The sequence below is a fragment of the Silene latifolia genome, chromosome 9 (genome assembly GCF_048544455.1).
Source record: "Silene latifolia isolate original U9 population chromosome 9, ASM4854445v1, whole genome shotgun sequence".
NCBI lineage: Eukaryota > Viridiplantae > Streptophyta > Magnoliopsida > Caryophyllales > Caryophyllaceae > Silene > Silene latifolia.
Genome location: NC_133534.1, coordinates 100,922,701 through 100,944,920, shown reverse-complemented (window position 1 = coordinate 100,944,920; position 22,220 = coordinate 100,922,701). Strand labels below are relative to the sequence as shown.

The 22,220-nt window shown below is 39.8% G+C and overlaps 1 protein-coding gene across 1 annotated transcript; it reads right to left on the bottom strand.

Annotated features, from left to right (window-relative positions):
• Positions 1 to 8,934: 8,934 nt before the first annotated feature.
• On the bottom strand, positions 8,935 to 9,559 carry LOC141601413 (uncharacterized). The gene is made up of 2 exons (XM_074421694.1): positions 9,244 to 9,559; positions 8,935 to 9,128 (listed from the first exon to the last, which is right to left on the bottom strand). The coding sequence occupies exons 1-2, from the start codon at positions 9,557 to 9,559 to the stop codon at positions 8,935 to 8,937; spliced, it is 510 nt and encodes a 169-aa protein (XP_074277795.1).
• Between the last annotated feature and the right edge of the window lie 12,661 nt (positions 9,560 to 22,220).

The window sequence follows — 22,220 nt, the reverse complement described above, 5'->3', positions numbered from 1 at the left end:
AACTTGATTAAAACTAATAAAACTTGATGATAATCTCCTATTACAATGGAGTATTTATACTAAGTACAAGTATTAGGCTAACTCAGGACTTAAATGACGATTAAGCCCCTTAAATGAGTTTAACGCCTTGTAAGCCCCGCTTGGAGACGCACGACCTGCCTTTAATGGACGCCCATGCTGTAACGAAAGATGCCCGTCTTGCTCAAGGGACGCTCGGGCTGAGTCTTGGGGACACTCGTCCTGCTCTTTGAGACGCTCGGGCTGCTTTTGGGACGCCCGTCTCAAAGGGCAGCTCAGATTCTTCTTCATTTGGCTGCCTCATGATCCGTGGGGATTATTGAGGAGCTGTGGGAGTCCTTCATCAGTGCTCGTATACTTGTTTTATTGACTTAGGCTTTTAGTATTGGTCTCCTTTTTGTTGCTTGGTCGTTAGATGCGGTCCATTTAGCTCCGTTTTGCTCCATATAAGCAAGGTTAGCATTCCTCTCCTACCAAGGACACAAAACCTCATAGAATATGCAAAGTAGGAAGCTAAAGATAAGAAATGACCCTAATGCATGCAAGAAAGCATAGCAACGAGGCTAGTTAGCGGACTAAATGTGCGTAAATACGAGCCACGTCATTCATACGTCCAAAATGAGACCTCGATCGACAGTAGCAGGAGAAGTCCCCTTCTCCATCAGCTCGGGACGAACCATGGCCCTTGTCTCCGAAGTAAATCGAAGACAGAAACCACCAGAGCCACAGTCGAGCTCGCAGCTCAGCTGTACACGGTGGAGGAGGCACCATCTCACCACCTGCAGTCATTTGCACTCTCGCTAGAGTCTTACCGTCAAAGTATTCCTTGACGTAAGAACTTGGGACTAGGCCGGGTAACCTAGCCGCAGCCTTGGCTAGGTTCCAGCCGATCAAACCTCTAGCCTCGGCTGAATCCGCTCTCATGGCCGTCGCAGGCCAAACTATCAGATCATCTCCGCAAGGCAAGCCGAAGATCATGTTGTAGTCCTCCAAAGTGACCCTGATCTCTCCAAAAGGCATATGAAAAGTCGAGGTCATGTCTCATAAGCGATCTAGGAAACCTCGAATCAGGCACATGTTGGCGCGAATCTTCTCCCCTTTGATCTCTAGCCAGCCCCTCACCAAGGACCCAAAGGCCCCACGCTCGATGATCGCCTTATCCTCCTCTGATAGCTTCTCGTAGGCCTCCATCATGGTTGTGTACCCAGAAAAGGACCTCATGTTCCCGGCCTCCTGAATTTTCAAAGTTTTATTAGCTTCTTAGCTAAAATAAAGCAGATAAATATAAGTGAAGTGGCTTAATATAAAGACAAGACCGAATTTTACCTTGATCCTTACCACGCGATACGACAAGTGACTCTCTGCTGCCCAAATGAGATGCCAGCCATCCCATTTATCTGCCCACTGAGGTGCAGGCACAAGCTTGCGCCCGTTCCTCTTCACGTTGACCCTCTGGGCCACCTCTTCCACCTCCTCCATTTCTTCCCCGTGAACTACCAGGGTCGAAAGGAGATCAACGTCGACCTCCCTGGTGTCTCGCCCCGAGGGAGAAGGTACATCCTCTGCAAAAGAAAAGAAGAAAAGCACAAACAAAGAACTTAGAGGCTGTTTTAAGCCATTTTCTCAAGACATATCTCAAGCCCTACCATTAAGCAAGTCGACAAAGTGATAAAACTATAATCCTACGTTAAACTAAGCTTAGTTACGATCATGAGCCAAAAATTCAGCAGCATTTCGCTACTATAAGCCTAAACCCATACAAAAGTGTCCCGGAAGACCTATCACAAATCAAAATTTGGGCATGGTAGGAAGTTTACCCATCCTCCAAGGATTTCAAAACATTAAGTTTCATAAAAAATGGACAGGTTTTAAGCTATTTTCGATCCCTTTGAAGCGGTTTAACAAAATCGTCTTATTTTCGTCTCGTTTCGTCAAAACTCAACGAAAATTCAAAATGAATACATGGTTATGCTCCTAGCATGATCAATTACGCATTTCTAATGTCAATTTTAAGGGATAAACTCATTTGGGACGGAATCCCCAATTTTTCGGCCAATTTGGATATTAAAACCCTAAATTTTCAATCTTATTCAAGCTACAAATAAAAACTAAAGAAAGGGCAAGATACATACCTGGATTTGTCATGATTAATGGCGGATTTCAATCAATTTTTTGCAAAATTTGGTTGGGTTTTTTTGGTGTTTGTCGAGAGGAAGAAGAAGAAGAAAGGTTTTGGTTTAAATGAAACGAACTCGCGCTGAGTTCTCTTTTACTCAGGCACGGATGAACCCGGGAGAAAACGCAGTCTTTGCTGCGCCCTTTCCCCAGGTTTGTTGTCTGTTGCGCCTATTCTCCAACAGGTTTTGCAACAGCCTTTCCTTTCAAGTCGTTGTAAGCTCGTTAAGGGTGGACCCAAGCCCTATATTTTCCCGCCTTGGGATGTTTCCATTAACGCGACGGGTATTTTTTTACTCCGTATATTTTCTATGGGTGTACTTTTTTTCACCCATCTAGTCTACATTCTCCCCAGCAGTTGCAGTATTTTGTTCCCCAGCGAGAGTTCATTACCGCTATACAACCCATGTATCCTTCGACCAAATCAAGTTTTCTATCAGCGGTTCTCGGAAAGTCTCGCCTTCTACCAAGTCAAGTTTTCTATCAGCAGTCCTCAGAAAGATCCGTCTCCTTTAAGTCAATTATCTTTGTCCCAACGGTTTCTTATATCGAGATAATCCTTTCAGCAACCTTCAGATAACCCCTTCAATAATTTTCAAAAGTTCTTATGTTCAGTCCTTCAGAGAAAGTTACCCTCAAGAGTTAGTTTTCAAAAGTATTAAGAAGTTTCTTCAGAAGCCCTGTAACCCCTAATGCCTTCAGACACCAAGTTATCTTCAGACAAAAGAGTTTTGCCGAAGCGCCTTCAGTCCTGTTTTACCCAGGGGTGTTTCAGGTATGATTTCTTATTATGGCTGGCGAGCCACCTTACGCAGTCTAATGAAATTTAAACGACCCTCCCCGGAAGTCGACAGAATCTAAAATGTTCCCGACGACAGGTCCTTGGCTCAGACCCCTTTGAGCCGACTCGCGTCGCCATCGTCTTCAGGTTGTAATCTTCGATTGACCTGAGGGCTATACTTTGACTTTTGCCTTGTCCAAGCCTCAGCCAAAGTGGGGGCTCTATAGACACCTCGTTTCTGCACCTCCCGCCAACCACCCACTGATGAGTGGGCCGCATGTCTGATTATGCGGAGCGATTTATGACATTTCGTAAGTTCGTCGACCCGTGATAGCTCGAACAGTCAAGTCAACCTCGTGGTCGACATCTACGCATTGATACGGTCATTTTGACAGTAATTAGAGTTCATTTGGAGTCCGGGTCAAAAACCGCTTCCATTTTCTAAAATCGTCTAAAACCCGAGTCGGAATATTCTGGAATATTCAGGAGTAATATTCCTAAATTTTATCTATTATCACGAAAATATCTACCTTGCGGAATAAGGAAGCCTACATCTTCCCTAATTCCTAAAATCAACCGCGAAAATCTTTCTTGCTGAGGAGGAAACTGCCCAAGAGAAAACGCAGCAGGTACTGCGCCTCTTGGAAAGGTCGCAGTTCCTGTTGCGCCTCTTCCTGGGCTGCTTTTTCTCCATTTTCTGGATTTCCTCCGGATTTCTTTCCTATTTCTACTTTTTCCATAATTCCCCCCTGTGATTAGTATAAATAGAGGCCTCCGCCTCACATATTTCTCACAGAAGTGTCCGCCCTGATCTTCTCCCTTTGCATTCTAAGACCGCGCTCTTACTTTTCGACGCCTACGTGCTTGATCAATCAACCATGTAAGCTCAGATCATTCTGAGTACCAGTCACATTTGCATGATCGACCAATTTGACCACTACAATTTAATCAACTTTTTTTAAATTCTCTTTAGAGGACACTTTCATTCTACATGGAGTCGAGCAATCACTAATACGACAACTTAGTTAATCTCGCTAAGTCAAACACGTAAGTCTGAGGGTATAAAACCCAATTTATTTACTGTATTTTATTTTGTATCAATTAACGTACGAGTTCACATCATGAGCATGCTTAAAACCGTTTTCAAAAATCATATTTTAAAACTCTTTTGACGGAACAGCAAGGAGACACCATCGAGAAGAAAGGCAACAACTGTTGTGCCTTCTGGAATGGTCGGAGCACTTGCTGCGCCTATTCCAGAGGCTGCTTAGCCTCTGTTGCTCTTCATCTTATTCTTCGTGTATCTTCATTGTTTTGTTCGAAGGTTTTCTTCTGTCTTATTCCTTATTCCTTTCAAGTTTTTATCTTTTCTCATTTACAAATTTGTTTTATAAAATACTTTTCAAATCTTTTCCGACTTGAATCCCTTATAATTCGATATTTGCGGATTTTCGTCGTTAAATCCGAACCCGGATTTAAGAGGCTCGATTTGTTCCTATCAAGTCCCTTGAATTCGTCTTTGATATTTGATTTTAATTATGTTCCTTCTTCAATTCTTTACCTTCTAATTTCCGTCTCTAATTTCAAGTTTGTATATAAACCCATTTACGACTTCATAGAATAGCTAACTTGTAATAATTCGTTTTTATTCGTTTTTATTGCTCTACAACGGTTCCCGATGCATATAATCTGACTAAATCAGCTTCACTCGAGTTGTATATCAATAATACATACTGATCAACCAAACAACGATAACAATTAACAAGTTTGACTTTCACAGTCAGAACGCAACTCAAGAACAGTCGCATGAACTGATGCGCCTCTTCTAAGGGACGCATGAGATGATGCGCCTGTTCTGAGGTGATTTCTGCCTATGAACTCGTCTTGTTTTGACGTAGGCCTTCTAATTAGGTTTTAATCGATTATTATCCTTATTATCACTACTAATTTGACGTGTTTTACAATCTTCTAAATATTTTATTCTTTTATTTTCTTTTCAAATCTCTTTTTAAGCGTACTCATGACGTAAATTCAATTATCCATTGTAACTCCATTGGAATTTATTTCTTATAATTCATTTATTTATCTTGTATGATTTACTTACTTGGCAATTCACCTTTAATTAATCTAACCTCCAACTTCGACCCAATTAATTGTTAAAATTGTTTGTTCACCGACTTAGTTAATATTCACATGCTAGGATTAATACGTTGATGTTGTATTGCATGCATATAATTGACAACATATAAAATATAAACAACTTCCCTGATCATTAGTAGAGGCCGCTATTGAGGCGGGCGGGATTAGGTTTTTAAATAAACGAGCTTCCTAATACGTACCCTCACCCCTTACACAAGTCTCTGTGAACATCCGTGTTCATTGGCATCACGAGAGTCATTCTTGACATAGAATGCTAAGGGTAACGAATTTCTTGGTGTTCATGTCACTACTTTGTGTCTTGACATGACGCGAAGTATTCGAACAGTTCCAGTTTTCCATAAAAATTGGTGGCGACTCCACAAATGCAGGATTGTCAAACCTTTCAACAGTTTTAATGCCTTACAATTCGGTAACGGCACATGACGTGCTTTTGACTCGCGTCCGAGTTCCGTGGAAGAAGTGACGACGCCTCAAAACCAACGCGCGAATGCGCGCGGCTCGGGTGGTTATGTCCACAAGACATCCTTCACATCTTATAACCCTTCCTCAAACAAGATTTCAAGGTAATTGTTGCTATAAGTCTCACCTTAGATTTACCACAAATCTCTTATAAGACACATTTATTCTCTTGGATCCCCTCAAAGATACGTTCTATTAATACTTGTCATTAAAGGCTCTATTCTTTCCCAACCAATCCATCCCCAAAATTACCTCAAATTTCCCCAAAGGAAACTCAATTAGGTTTGTAAGAAAGAAACCTCCCCAACCTTAGCAGGCACATCTTATATATACGGTTACCAGGTATAGATTCCTTCAGCGGCATATTTCTATTTTCCCCCCTTTCCCTACTACTTATCACCAAATCAAATCTCTACTATCATTAACTAAACATGGTTTCGGGGTAACACGTTCCACATATCACTACACATGAAATTTCTATTTATAACACCCCCATTAATTAGGAGCCTTTAGCAAGACATTCCCAGATAAATAAAGGTGTTACCATCTCAGTTGCCTGAGGTAGTAAGTATAAAAGAAAAAACAATTACCAAAGTACTTTAAGACGATATAAATAAAGTGCCTCAAATGGTTTTATTATAAAAGTTTCGATGAGTTAAATAAATAATACAAAATACGTTTAAAACAACTGCAGCGGAAATAAACTAAATAATGTCTGAATAATTTAAAGTGATCTCCAGACTCTGATAAAGATCAACGTCCCAAGCTCCATCCAAGCATCCAGCACTTCACACAAGCTAACCTGAAATCAATCTGCTCCCCAATATTTGGTTCATCACAGGTTTTCCCTAATACATAGTCAACCACGAGGTTGAGTAGGATAACTAAACAACAATAATAATACGATGACTTTGGATTAAATGGGTTGATAATGTTTACCTTAAAGGAGCAAACTGGCATGACTACACACCTGCAAATGATTCTACTTGGACTTGGAAGACTATCTGTAAGGTGAAGGAGAAGATTAAGAATGGCTTCACTGATAATTGCTGGACTCCTCACCAGAAAGGCTATACGATTGGTAATGGTTATGACTGGCTAATGGCGAGATATCCTACACAGAACTGGACAAAAATTGTGTGGAATGATTGGAATGTGCCCAAACATTCTTTCATTTCCTGGCTGATAATGCAAGAAGGTCTTAATACTAAAGCTAAGCTCTATGCCTATGGTTTCTGCCTGGATGATATATGCATTATGTGTGCTGAACATTCTAAAACTATTGACCATTTATTCACTGAATGCAAATTCAGTTGCCAAGTGCAAAAATGTGTTAGAAGTCTGGATTGGTCGACCATTTCTTACTATCAATGAATTACTGAATGCTAATCGAAACAACATGAAATGGAAAGCTTTGGCAATGGTGTTGACTACTTACAGATATTATGTCTAGTCCCAACGGAATCATGCGAGAATCCAGCTCAGTGTGTTGAGACCTGTAGTCGTAGCAGAACGGATGAAGAAGATGATCCAACAGCAAATTCGTAGACTTACTGATCTTAGAGGTGGACAGACTGAATTGGAGATACGAACTCGTTTGGGCTTCTATTGATGGGAACGATGATGTTCAATGTTCTAATTCTTTGGTTTTTCCAATTGTTCCCTATGTAATTGGATAAAGTTTTTGAAATATATATATATATATATATATATATATATATATATATATATATATATATATATATATATATATATATATATACTCACATTTCACCAAAAAAAACAATAATAATACGATAACCTACAATAAAATATAATCAAGAGACTCAAGCCAAGATCGTCACACACACGGCTCAACCGTGTGCCATATCACACGCCAGAACCGAACCCACAACACAACCATCACAATCCGTATATTGCTCAGGTTCACGGCCAAACCCCAACGCCACCTTGCCTAGCCGACCAAAACCGCGCAGGTCCACAGATCTTCCACATCCCCGTGCCTGGACGACCAAATAACCTCAATTACAATGCCAATCCTCTTTCAAAATACCAACCAACAACAGAGAGCCAACCAACAATGATAATAACATGATTATAAGATGCTCAAGACAACAATTATAACAATATGCTCAAGATGATATAATTATCATAAGACAATGCAACCAACAACTTATCTCATGCCAACAATATATTAACAGTCCATCTTATAACAGATCACCAATTACCAATTAAGCATAGTTGAGTAGTTAACCTATCTTTAGCAAATCTTCTCAATTCAACAAATAAATTTAGAAAGCTTCTTCCACAAATCCACCACTTAATCAATCAATTAAATTATATACGATTATAAACTAATCTTATTATTGAATTTAAGATGTAAACTGCCCAAAACAATCCCGCAAAACCATCACAAACGCATCCCCCATACACGATTGACTCGGCGGTGGTCAAACGCGTCAGTCAACGGCTCCCCTCCACGGCCACGGTCCAGTCAACAGTCACGGTCAAGATGCGGATCAAGGTCAAACAAAAATAATTGATGTGAGGCGATAAAACAACTTACCACAATTAATTAGCGCGAGATGACAACTCCGTCTTAAGGTTATCTCACAAAATTGCTCTTCCTCACAATTATATGTGCTGAGTTTTTGATGTGGAATAAATATGATGGTGAGGCATTAGCTAGGTATTTATATAAATTGGTAGGTGAATGTGGAAGGTTCTAGGAAGTTGCATATATTATTAAACTAATGAAAATATCTAAGTAATTTAGATAACAACCAAACCACATACTACCTCCTTTCACTTTCGGTACAACACGGTCCAAGCCGTGGTCTTGTACCCGATTCTTAATTTTATTTTATTTTCTTTTTACGACAATAATTATTATTTATTCACATCTTATAAATAATAAATTATAAATTATAAATTATATTAATTAAAAATGCGGAATACTATAGTCTTCCCTCCTTAAAAAGAACTTCGTCCCGAAGTTCACCACACGTCACTACCCAAACTAATTAATTAAATGATAAACGACACACACTTTAGTTAAATTACTACTCCCTCCAATTTCATTTATTGTTCCCCTTTCTTTTTGGCATAAAAAATAAGGGAATCAATTTGGACCACACAATACACATAAGCCCACATTAAATTGATTTTGAACCATACAAAGTTGTCCAAAAAAGGAAAGAGAACAATAAGGAAAATGGATGGAAAGGGAAAGAGGAACAATAAATGAAATTGGAGGGATTATTAGTTAAGACCAAAATTAAACACGGTGTTATATTCTACCCCCGTAAAAGAAAAGGTTATGTCCTTGTAACCAACATACCTTAAGCAAATAAATGAGGATACTTCTCTTTTATCTCAGCTTCAGCTTCCCAAGTAGCTTCCTCTACATTATGAGTAGACCAAAGAACTTTCACCAATGCAATCTCACTATTTCTGGTCTTTCTCACTTTCCTGTCCAAAATCTCCTTAGCCACCTCCACATAAGACAAATTCTCATCCATCTCAACTGTCTCAGCTGCTAACACATGAGTAGGATCACTCACGTGCATATTTCCTCAGCTGTGAAACATGAAAAACATTATGAACTCTTACCAAGGCTGGTGGTAGTGCAAGACGATATGCCACTTCACCAACTTTATCTAAAATCTCATAAGGCCCAATGTACTTCTTACTCAGCTTTCCTCTCTTGCCAAACCGCATCACTCCCTTCATTGGTGACAATTTCAACAATACTTTGTCTCCCACAGCAAACTCAATCTCACTTCTCTTCAAATCTGTATAACTCTTCTTTCGATCTTGTAGAGCTCTCATCTTCTGTCTGATCACATGAACCTGCTCAACCACCTGCTTGATCAAATCCGGCCCTAGTGTCACGGCATCAGTGACATCGTCCCAATAAACTGGACTCCTACACTTCCTTCCATACAAAGCTTCAAAAGGTGTCATACCAATGCTATCATGATAACTGTTATTGTAAGAAAACTCTATCGAGTCCAACCTCTCTTCCTAAGATCCTCCAAACTCTACAACAAACTCCCTCAACATGTCCTTTAAAGTATGTATAGTCCTCTCAGTCTGCCCGTCTGTCGCTAGATGAAATGCAGGGATCAACTTCAAAGTTGTACCCATACACTCTTGCAACTCTTGCCAGAACTTAGAAATAAACCTTGAGTCACGATCAGAAACAATATCTTTTTGAATCCCATCCAACTTCACAATATTTCTCACATAAGCTTTAGCCAACTCAGCCTTACTCAAGTATCTTTCATAGGAATAAAGTGTAACGTCTTAGTCAGACGATCTACTATCACCCAAATCATATTATTGCCCTTTTGGGTACGAGACAAACCAACAATAAAATCCATATAAGTGCTCTCCCACTTCCATTCAGGCACATCTAGAGACTGTACCTAACCCTGTGGTCTCTTATGCTCACCTTTCACCCTCTGACAAGTTAAACATCTTGAAACAAATTCAGCAACCTCCTTCTTCATCCCAGGCCACCATAATGTTTTCTTAAAATTTTATATAATTTCTCCTCCAAGATGCACAGAATATGGCGTAGAATGTGCTTCAGTCAAAATCCTTCTTTTCAATTCTTCATCATCAGGTACACACCATCTCCCATCGAACTTCAACCCATCATCCTGTGGGTTAATATCCGTATACTACCCTTTAATTGCAGGACTATAACGTAAATTTAAACATGCAATTTATAGTCATAAAACGATAAACACAATGAAATGATTAATGTATAGAAATAACCTCGGGTCCTTTAAAATTGCGGCGTAAAGAACAGAAATCAATGCAGATTTCCTCCTAATTGTTACACCCAAGACTTTGTCCGAGATATGCCCTTGTGCTAGAACAGTGTTCTCCGATTGCCTTGCAATATAGGGAGAACTGATGTGAGTTTGCTTGAGATGTGAGATCTCGGTTTCTACAGAGAAGAATGCTCTTCGAAACCCTAAAAATTTAGCGAGAATGAATTAGGTTAGACAAGAGGAGAAAGCTCTCCTTTTGTCTTGGTGATTCTCGGCCAAACCGAGTGAGAGGAGCCCGTATGGGCTTTTCAATTTCTCTTCACTTAAACTCGCGGTCCGGTCCATCACTCGCTAAGTGTATATGACGTGGTCTGATTATAAACTGTTATCGGTTATCGGAAATTAAGGCATCGGCTAATAATTCGGGTTAGGTGAATTATTAATACGTGTCCGACAAAACAAAAGATTGTATAATTATTTTAATATACATTTAATTAAATATAAATCACGTATATTTAATTTTACGAATTAACTTGTTAATTCGCCTTAGCCCATGATATTTAATCCGTATTAAATATAATATCTCAACATCACATATTTGACTAATTACTTAGTCAAATAACTCGACTAACCGGTTAGTCAATTTTTGGCATCTATATGACAAGTATTTTCATCTTGTCACATCTCTCGAACGTATCCTATAGGTGTGACTTTTAGGGACCAGTTGATCACCGCCATCCGTATGACAATAACGTCAAACTTATCTAGCAAGCCAACCGTTATTGATAAACGTGGATCAACGGATAATAATACCAAAGTATGCCCTTTGATCCTTTTAGAGGTTTATAAGTCCTTGCACTAATTGTTAAGGACACCAACCCCAACAAGCTCCCACTTGTCCGTACAAGTGTATGTGCAATGACGTTATCCGCACTAACTGGAGGACACAAGCTCCAACAAACTCCCACTTGTCCGAACAAGTGTATGTGCGATAACCGATTCTCATATTCATTTAAAATCTCTCCCACTCAATGTAAAACAATTTGCAGATCTGGATCCACAAAGGTCGTATTTTACAATCGATCTGTATCTATAGTGGTTTCCCCGACTAGAGAGTAACTTAACCGATAAAACGAATCCGTATCCGAGCATGGCCATGCATTTCGATTCTGACTCCTCGAGTGGCCCTGAGAAATATCGAGTACCCGATAAAGGCTGAATATTTCCTTCAACTCGACTCCTTCCGATCTAAGCACAACATGAAATGACCCAGAAAAAATCTACTTGGCCCCCTGTTACGGATGACCGTGAGAAAGAAACCAAAGTCACCCAAAGTCTGCCGTAGTCTCAAGAGACAGTCGATAGTCTAAGAATCGACTCTTAGGATCACCATGGAAGTCCTATCCACGACCGGGCAACGAATGTTATAAAACATTTAGGACTCCACGTCGATGTCACAATTGTGTCCTACGAAATATCCGTATAAATCGCCTCTGTGATTGGTCACAACTTTGTTGACTTATGGCTCGTTGAACCCACCATCAACCAACGTCACGAATAATTGCCGAGTTATCACTCATGTGGGCAATTAAGGACTAACAAGATATGATGTTTGTTCAATTCACTTTGTGGTGTTCAAAATTGTCGTACAATTCCACATGAAAAACAAAATATATATATAAAATATCAAAACGATGATGTCGTATAGAGTACAAAGGAGAATGAATCGATCCATAAAAGAGTACTACAACTCAAGAACACGTTTGATTCCCATGGAATTTACGTGCCCTTCATGCTTATCTTGTCGTAATGCTTTAGTGAGAGGATCTGCTATGTTATCATCTGTAGCAATCTTTTCTATCACTACTTCCTTTTGCTCCACGTAATCCCGGATTAGATGAGCTTTCCGTTGTACATGTCTAGATTTGTTGCTAGACTTTGGCTCCTTAGCTTGGAAGATGGCACCACTATTGTCGCAATAGATGGTGATCGGGTCATTCGAACTAGGCACTACAGAGAGCCCATGTAAGAATTGACGCATCCATATCGCTTCCTTTGTTGCTTCGACGCGGCATAGTACTCGGACTCGATCGTAGAATCTGCTGTAACAGATTTGTTTCGAACTCTTCCACTGATCGCGGCGCCATTAAGAGTAAAAACGAATCCAGACTGAGATTTCGAGTCATCTCGATCCGTTTGGAAGCTAGCATCTGCGGAACCGGTTGCGCATAGCTTTTGAGAGCCTCCATAAGTCAATGCCCAATCTTTAGTCCTCCTGAGGTACTTAAGAATGTTCTTGACAGCCAACCAATGTGGTTCACCTGGTTCTTTGTTGGAATCGACTTGTCATACTCAATGCATATGCCACGTCCGGACGTGTGCATATCATGGCATACATGATTGATCCTATAGCCGAAGCATAAGGAATCCGTGTCATGCGCTCTTTCTCTTCCGGTGTCTCTGGTGCCTGAGACTTGCTCAAATGCACCCCTGGAGCCATAGGAAGGAACCCCTTCTTGGAGTTAGTCATGCTGAATCTCTCTAGGACTTTGTCTATGTAAGACTCTGATCGAGAGATAACATCCGTCGTGGTCTATCTCGATAGATACGGATGCCTAGAATTCTCTCGTGCCTCTCCCGGATCTTTCATCCGGAAATGGTTTTTCAACCATACTTTCACCGAAGTTAAGAGAGGTATGTCATTCCCAATCAGGAGTATGTCGTCAACATACAATATTAGGAAGACAATCTTGCTCCCACTCGACTTGATATATAGACATGGTTCCTCGACAGATCGAGTGAATCCATTGTCTTTTATCACTTGGTCGAAGCGATGATTCCAACTCCTTGATGCTTGCTTAAGTCCATAAATGGAACGCTTAAGTTTGCATACTTTCTTAGGATGTTCAGGATCGATGAAACCTTCGGGTTGTACCATGTACAACTCTTCCTCCAAAAAGCCGTTTAAGAAGGCGGTTTTCACGTCCATTTGCCAAATTTCATAGTCATGAAAAGCGGCAATCGCTAAGATAATCCGAATGGAACGCAGCATGACTACGGGTGCAAAAATATCATCGTAGTGCAAACCTGGCACTTGGGTGAAACCCTTAGCAACTAGTCGTGCTTTGTAGATATCTTGCTGACCTTCCACGAAATGCTTTATCTTGTAAAGCCATTTGCATTGAAGGGGACGAACCTTAGCAGGTAAGTCAACAAGATCCCACACGTTGTTCTCATACATGGAGTCCATCTCGGATTGCATGGCCTCAAGCCATAGCTTTGAGTCGGAACTTGTCATGGCACCTTTATAGGTTGCGGGTTCACTACTCGTTAAGAGTAGAACGTCATCTATGTCATGTTCCTCGACCATACCAATGTATCTGTCCGGAGGAATAGAGACTCTACCCGACCTCCTAGGTTCCTCAGGAATATTCACCGCAGCCGGGATTGAAGGAATTGGTTCCTCCAATGGTTGCTCGGTGTTTGGTTCTGGAATCTCCGACAGGTCGAAGGTTCTATCACTCTTTGCATTCTCGAGAAATTCCTTCTCTAAGAATGTCGCACTAGCCGCAACAAAAACGCGTTGTTCGGTTGGCGAATAGAAGTAATGACCACGTGTTCCTTTAGGATAACCTATAAAGTATGTCTTGACCGATCGCGGGCCGAGCTTATCCTCGCGTCTCCACTTGACATAAGCCTCGCAGCCCCAAACCCGTATAAAGGACAAGTTGGGGACCGTTCCCTTCCATAGTTCATATGGAGTCTTGTCAACACTTTAGACGGACTTCGGTTAAGTATTAGAGCGGCGGCGACATAAGAGCATAACCCCATAATGAATCGGGTAAAACCGTGTGACTCATCATGGATCGAACCATATCAAGTAGTGTTCGATTTCTCCGTTCGGACACACCGTTCAAATTGAGGTGTTCCAGTGGAGTTAATCGTAGGGCAATCCCACAGTCCTTTAGGTGTTGATCAAACTCGTGAGAAAGATACTCGCCACCACGATCCGAACGCAGTGTTATTATCTTTCTACCCAACATGTTCTGTACCCTATTTTGGTATTCCTTGAATTTCTCAAAGGATTCACTTTTGTGCTTCATTAAGTAGACATAGCCATATCTACTCAAATCGTCCGTGAAAGTGATGAAATACCTATAGCCTTCTCGTGCGGTGATTGACATAGGACCACATACATCCGTGTGTATGAGCCCTAATAGGTCGGCAGCGCGCATTCCAACACCTTTGAAGGAAATCCGAGTCATCTTACCGATGAGACATGATTCACACGTGCCAAATGATTGAAAATCAAAGGCCGAGATAGCTCCATGTTTGATGATCTGTTTTACGCGTTTCTCATTAATGTGTCCCATACGGCAATGCCATAGATATGTTTGATCTTTGTCACCAACCTTTAACCTTTTATTCATTACGTGTAATATTTCCGAGGTCGATCTAAAACATAAATTCCGTTCATGGAAACCGCTTGCCATAAATCATATTGTGTAATGAGAAAATGCAAGCATTGTTTTCTATTACAAATGAAAAACCGAGTTTATCAAGCGCAAAATCGAAATAATGTTTTTGGAAAGACTAGGTACATAATAGCAGTCATATAATGACAACTCAAATCCGCTAGGAAGCTGGATCACATATGTCCCCTTGGAGATGGCAACTACTCTTGCTCCATTCCCGACACGCAGTCCACCTCACCCTTTACGAGGGGTTCGATGTTTCGAGCCCCCGCACATGATTGCACGAGATGAGAACCACAACCGGTATCAAGTACCCAAGTTCCGTAACTTGCGTGGTTAATCTCAATCATATGAATAAAAGTAGAAGAGAGAGAAGACATACCAACGGGTTTAACACGACCTGCCTTTAAGTCCTCATGATAAACAGGACATGTGCGTCTCCAATGCCCAATCTTGTGGCAATGATGGCATTCCATGTTTTCACTCTTGCTCTTTGTCATGCCTGATGAGTTACTCGACTCACCAAGACCACTCTTACCTGAACCCGACTTCTTGAACTTCGCCTTACCTCTTTAGGTTTGCGGAGATTTGCCCTTACCTTTCCCTTTGTTTGACACAACGAGAATATCCTGTTTCGAGCTCCCACTTTGCACTTCATGTCCTTCTCGGTGCATACGAGGAGGGAGTGCCATTCATGGGGAGTTTTCTTCAAATCATTCATATAGTAATTCGCTCTGAATTGCGAATAACCATCGTGGAGTGAGTGAAGAATACGGTCGATAACAATATTCTCGCTGATGTTACAATTAAAGGTCTCCAACTTCTCGACATTCTCAATCATGCTGAGAATGTGTGGGCTAACCGGTTGGCCCTTCCGGAGTCTCGCATCAAAGAAGCGAGTGGTATGCTCATAGGTCACGATTCTCGGTGCTTTCGAGAATTCCTTAGTGAGCGTGGTGAAAATCTTGTTTGCACCTTGGGCTATAAAGCGTTTACGCAAATTGGGTTCCATTGCAAAAATAAGTACGTTCTTTACCGCACCAGCTTCTAAAGCGAAATCGTTATACTTGTTGATTTCGTTAATTCCAGCCGTGGGGCCTGGGTTTAACGGCATGGGCTCAAGCAGATATCTGAGCTTTCCGTCGCCAGCGGCAGATTCCGTAATCTTTGCCTCCCGATCCGCGGTTGGATCCGTCATTCTTCGATCCGAGTGGACCGATTCATCCGACTCATGAAGATCCTAAGCCAGGACTCACGGTCCAATGTGGCACTTGGCATTGGGTTATCACTTGAACCACCATTTGATGTTTAGCGATTTAAAACGTGATCTACACTCGAAAAAGAAAGAAAAACAAAACGAAATAAGCAACTCATCGAGGTGATTTAAGTCTATTTTAAAATTCATTTTAAACATGTAGACTCTCGCACTTGCATAATTGATCTCCCTCAAGAATGATACAAGTGATCCCAAGACTCAATTTCAGTAAATTGATAAGCCAACTGTTTAGCTAATTCTTTCGTAAGAACTCTTGGTCGATAGATTTCCGTAAATCCTATCTATAGTCCACCATGATCACGGGATCGTACGAGTGACCATAGTGTTGAGATAAAATAGGTCAATCGGTTCCAACTTACCCGACGTAGAAGGGGTCATAGTATGCCTACCGACGAAGAAGGGACTCATTGGAGTTTGACCTATAAAGACCGTTCTCAATTTTAGTTTGTACGAGGAAGATCCCATCAACAAAATTATAATTCATTTTAAGTGAACGAATAACTAGCGTCTGTCGTGAATGAATTTATTTGGAAGATGGCTTAAAAACGTGTGACATGAGAATGTCAATGAAAACTAACTCGTGACCTCTATATGTGTCGGTTTTCATGCAATAATTAGGTGGTTTGGTTTTTAGGCGGAATATGATGCAAATTATCGTTGCGAAAAATAAATAAAGGAATGCAAAAACGTAAATAAAATTTTCCTAGTGTGGCCTATCCTAGTATAAGAACATAATACAACTTTGGAATCCACCGTTGGACCCGAAAAGCTTGTCTTGATGTTCCATCTTGATCCAAGTAGCGGGAGTGAGCATCCGGTCTCCATCTTTGGTCTTCTCAAAAATTACAATTAAAATTACAAAATATAAACCTATTTACATTCTAATTAAAACTGCAATTACAAGTGAAAAAATCCAAAACGGAGATGCAAGATCTCAAAATACAACCAAGACCGTGTTCCATCATTACGGTAACACGTTCTACTAAGGCCACACTAAGTTACAATCGCTTGCAAAAATTAAATACGTAATAAAAGGCATTCACGGCATTCATAAATTAACGATAAATAAAAATGCATCAACTAAAAACAAATTCATTCGTGACATAATTCTGTAATTATGTTAAATTTATCCAAACCACCTTTTAATGATTAAAATTCGTGTGATAAAACCGCTTCTATCATTTAATTTTAATCTATTATAATCCGTTACTTTAAATATAATTTAAAATAACTTAATGGTACGTGTGTGAACCGTTTCACAATCATAGCGAGTGTACTATATCCGGATAAAGTACATATTGAAGCCAAAAGAAAATTTAAATCAAAAGAAACAAATTTTCAAAGTCAAGTTAAAGATTTAAATCCCTCGATCCAGGGACACGAGTGCTCGATCGAGGGACAGAGGGCTCGATCGATCGAATCTGCAAGTCGATCGAGAGGTATGCTAATCAAGAAGTACTCGATCGACTAAGCTGGAGGTCGATCGAGTACCTATATCGCAAATCTGCTTGATCGAGTACGAGGACAACTCGATCGAGCGTGAGGGTTTAGAAAGGGGTCGATCGAGTACAACAGGGGACTCGATCGAGCAAAAGGTTTTGAGATGGTCGATCGAGTACAACAGGGACTCGATCGATCAAAAACAAGACAAAACAAAGACTCGATCGAGTAGAAATACGCTCGATCGAATGCAAAAGTGGCTGAAAACTTCAAAACCCTCGTGAAAACATATATCGAGACAAGATCAATTGTAATTTTGATCAAAAACGCATCAAAACAAATTTAACAATTGACAAAAACTTGACATGTTGCTATAATCTCTGTATAAAATAACAACATGTAAAAACAATATGAAATTTGAAACAAAACAAACCGTGTAAAACATGGCACGGTTTGGTTTTCGAGACAAAACAACAACAAGAGCAACCGTGTAAACAAGACACGGTTCCCAAAGCAACCAAAAAACGCAGCAAATTAAAAAAAAATTTCTGCGCGAGTAAAAAAAAATGGTCACCGAGATAAATTTTTAACCAAAAATCATCGTTTCAACAATCGTTTGATGAAAAACACATATAAAAATTTACGTGGCCTCGCTCTGATACCACTTGTGGGTTAATATCCGTATACTACCCTTTAATTGCAGGACTATAACGTAAATTTAAACATGCAATTTATAGTCATAAAACGATAAACACAATGAAATGATTAATGTATAGAAATAACCTCGGGTCCTTTAAAATTGCGGCGTAAAGAACAAAATCAATGCGATTTCCTCCTAATTGTTACACCCAAGACTTTGTCCGAGATATGCCCTTGTGCTAGAAAAGTGTTCTCCGATTGCCTTGCAATATAGGGAGAACTGATGTGAGTTTGCTTGAGATGTGAGATCTCGGTTTCTCTGAGAGAAGAATGCTCTTCGAAACCCTAAAAATTTAGCGAGAATGAATTAGGTTAGACAAGAGGAGAAAGCTCTCCTTTTGTCTTGGTGATTCTCGGCCAAACCGAGTGAGAGGAGCCCGTATGGGCTTTTCAATTTCTCTTCACTTAAACTCGCGGTCCGGTCCATCACTCGCTAAGTGTATATGACGTGGTCTGATTATAAACTGTTATCGGTTATCGGAAATTAAGGCATCAGCTAATAATTCGGGTTAGTTTGAATTATTAATTCGTGTCCGACAAAAACAGTATTGTATAATTATTTTAATATACATTTAATTAAATATAAATCACGTATATTTAATTTTACGAATTAACTGGTTAATTCGCCTTAGCCCATGATATTTAATCCGTATTAAATATAATATCTCAACATCACATATTTGACTAATTACTTAGTCAAATAACTCGACTAACCGGTTAGTCAATTTTTGCATCTATATGACAAGTATTTTCATACTTGTCACATCTCTCGAACGTATCCTATAGGTGTGACTTTTAGGGACCAGTTGATCACCGCCATCTGTATGACAATAACGTCAAACTTATCTAGCAAGCCAACCGTTATTGATAAACGTGGATCAACTGATAATAATACCAAAGTATGCCCTTTGATCCTTTTAGAGGTTTATAAGTCCTTGCACTAACTGTTAAGGACACCAACCCCAACACATCCTCCCCCACGGTAAACCGTGACGCCACGCCTCCCTCCACGGTCGTGCGCCACCTCTTGGTCCTTGAGCCCTCCTTTTGCTTCTCTCTAATCTCACACAGAATATGGCGTAGAATGTGCATCAGTTAAAATCTTTCTTTTTAATTCTTCATCACCAGGTACACACCATCTCCCATCTAAGTTCAACCCATCATCCTCCCCCACGGTAAACCGTGACGCCACGCCTCCTGATCCAAAAATGAAAGTGTTTAAAAATTCATTAATTTATTTTCTAGTTTAGTTATCTCCTTATCTCAATTTTTAGAAAGTTTACTAGTTTTTAGGAAGTTTACTTCTTTCTGCTTTCTGTTATTTCTTTCCTAAAGTTAGTTTTCTTATTGTACAAGAATAATATCTCCTAAAGGTACTAGTTTAGGTGATTGTAAGCCTATATAAGGCATAGGGTGTGCTATGTTTTAAAGATCGATTGAGAATTAATAAAAATTGAAGCAGAAGCTTTTTCGTGTTTGCAAGTTCTGTAAACATAGGATCGACGCGTTTTCGTTCCGAAACTGTTATTGTTTGACGCGTTTCAAGCTCTAACCCGATTGATAGCAATAGGTCTTGCGATTTAATCACCATTGTTCGATCTATAGGTCTAGATCACGCAAATATCCCATTGTTTCGATTTCAGGACATATTTCGAAGCAAATATCCTATTTTCAATATTGTTTTTTATTCTATTAAACGCTTCCGCGCAACTTTCGTATCACCTCCCTCCACGGTCGTGCGCCACCTCTCGATCCTCGAGTCCCCCTTTTGCTTCTCTCTAATCTCAGCATACAACTCTGGCTCAATAGTTAAATCTCCAACTGAATCCCCCTCTCTTATCACACTAATTCCTATTTTGTCTAACTCATCTTGCAACTTCAAACGCGACATAGCTGAACATAGAGCATGAATAAACTTTCTACGTAAAGCATCTGCCACCACATTAGCCTTCCCTTAATGGTAAACTATCTCCATATCATAATCTCCAATCAACTCTATACATCTCCTCTGCCTCATATTAAGCTCTTTCTGAGTATAAATATACTTAAGAATCTTATGATCAGAAAATACCTTGAAAGTAGCTCCATACAAATAATGCCTCCACAACTTAAGAACAAACACGACCGCCCCTAGCTCTAGATCATGCATCGGGTAATTTTCTTCATATGGTTTCAACTGTCTCGAAGCATAAGCCATCACTTTCCCTCTTTGCATTAGTACACATCCTACCCCATCCTCCGAAGCACCAGTATATACCTCAAAATTCTCACTCCCTTCAGGTAAAGCTAAGATAGGAGTTGTGGTCAAGTGCTCCTTCAAGGTTAGAAAAGCTGCCTCACAACTCTCATCCCACTTAAACCTGTTCTCCTTCCCCATCAAAGTAGTCAAAGGTTTAGCTATCTTAGAGAAATCTTTCACAAATCTCTTGTAGTAACCAGCCAGCCCCAGAAAACTTCTCACATACGCCACGTTTTGCGGCCTTTCCCAGCTAGACACTGCCTCAATCTTACCTGGATCAACTGACACTCCCTCCTTTGACACCACATACCTCAAAAATGCTACCTTATCCAACCAAAACTCACACTTACTTAATTTAGCATACAAATTATTTTTTTTGGTGGAACTCGTGAGTATATATATATATATATATATATATATATATATATATATATATATATATATATATATATATATATATAGAGAGAGAGAGAGAGAGAGAGGCGGAATTTCGTGAGTTTGGTTCATATGGTGAGTTTGTGCTTTAAAATCTAAACCATTAGATAAAAGAAAATAGACGGGTGAGATTGAATCTAATATTAATAAAAACACGCAAAAGGAAAGTTGTCAGCTTGAATGTCAAAACTAACACACCTATGCTCCTCTTTATAAACCCAGAAAAACCTCCCCAAAATCTATGGAAATTCACGCAAAAACAATGTTGCCTTCTCAATTTAACCAATTTTCCGATTAATTTCAACAATTATGCATCAGATCTATTAAAAATGTTTATTTTCGATCAATTTAACCTCTTTGTATCATCTCAATTTTACCAATTCGGTGCCTGAAATTACGTCGGATATCGACTTGAATTAAGGGCTTCATGTTTTTCTCAAATGAAATTCATAGTCTTTAATCGAGTTCATCGTCATCATCAAATTCATCATCATAATTATTACCATCATCATCATCGTCATGTTTCGGTTCTCTACCCTTCTCAGCCACCAACAAGGATGTGTCGGAGTTCTTCAGTGGATTTTTTTTGAAAGACGAGTCCATCCACATCACTATGAATTTGAATGGGAAGACAACTGGTGAAGCGTTTTTCGAGTTTGCAAGCGCTGAGGATTCTGAGGCTACAATGCAGAAGGATCGAAAAATCCTAGGAAGCCGCTATATCGAGCTTTTTGTTTCTTCCGAGAATGAGCTAAATGAGGCGCTTTCTAAAGGACGGTGAATGCTTGTTAATTGCTGTTTCTTTAGTTGATTGAGCTCAATATAGATTTATGTACTGTGATCGATTCCCAAAACATATACTGTATGTAGTTGTCAAATCGACAATGGCTTTTTACGCTAGTTAGATCAGGATTCTCTCATTCGAAATTGCAAGTCTATAGCAGTTTGTTCATTTGTATTCGTATGTCTTGAACCCTTGTCTGAAAAGAAAACGCCCTAGAATAACTTGGAAGAACTCAATGGTTTGGGTAGAGAACCGAAACATCCACAAAGGTATATCCCTTGGTCTTAGAATATGTTTATAGCTTCATCATCATCATCAGATTCATCATCATAATTATTACCATCTTTTTGCGGTATCGTGTTTATAATGAGACAAGGGTCATTATCAGGCCAGCTAACCAAGAGCAATGGTCAATTGTTTTATAAGATTAAAGATGGAGGAGATTATGATACTGATTGGTGAATGCCCGAGTCTATCCTGCATTTATTAAAAATT

Coding starts and splice junctions, on each gene's coding strand:
- LOC141601413 (XM_074421694.1), bottom strand. CDS start 9,559: ATGACACCTTTTGAAGCTTTGTATGGAAGGAAGTGTAGGAGTCCAGTT. Junction 9,129..9,243: donor TGAGATTTTAGATAAAGTTG/GTGAAGTGGCAT, acceptor ATGTGTTAGCAG/CTGAGACAGTTGAGATGGAT.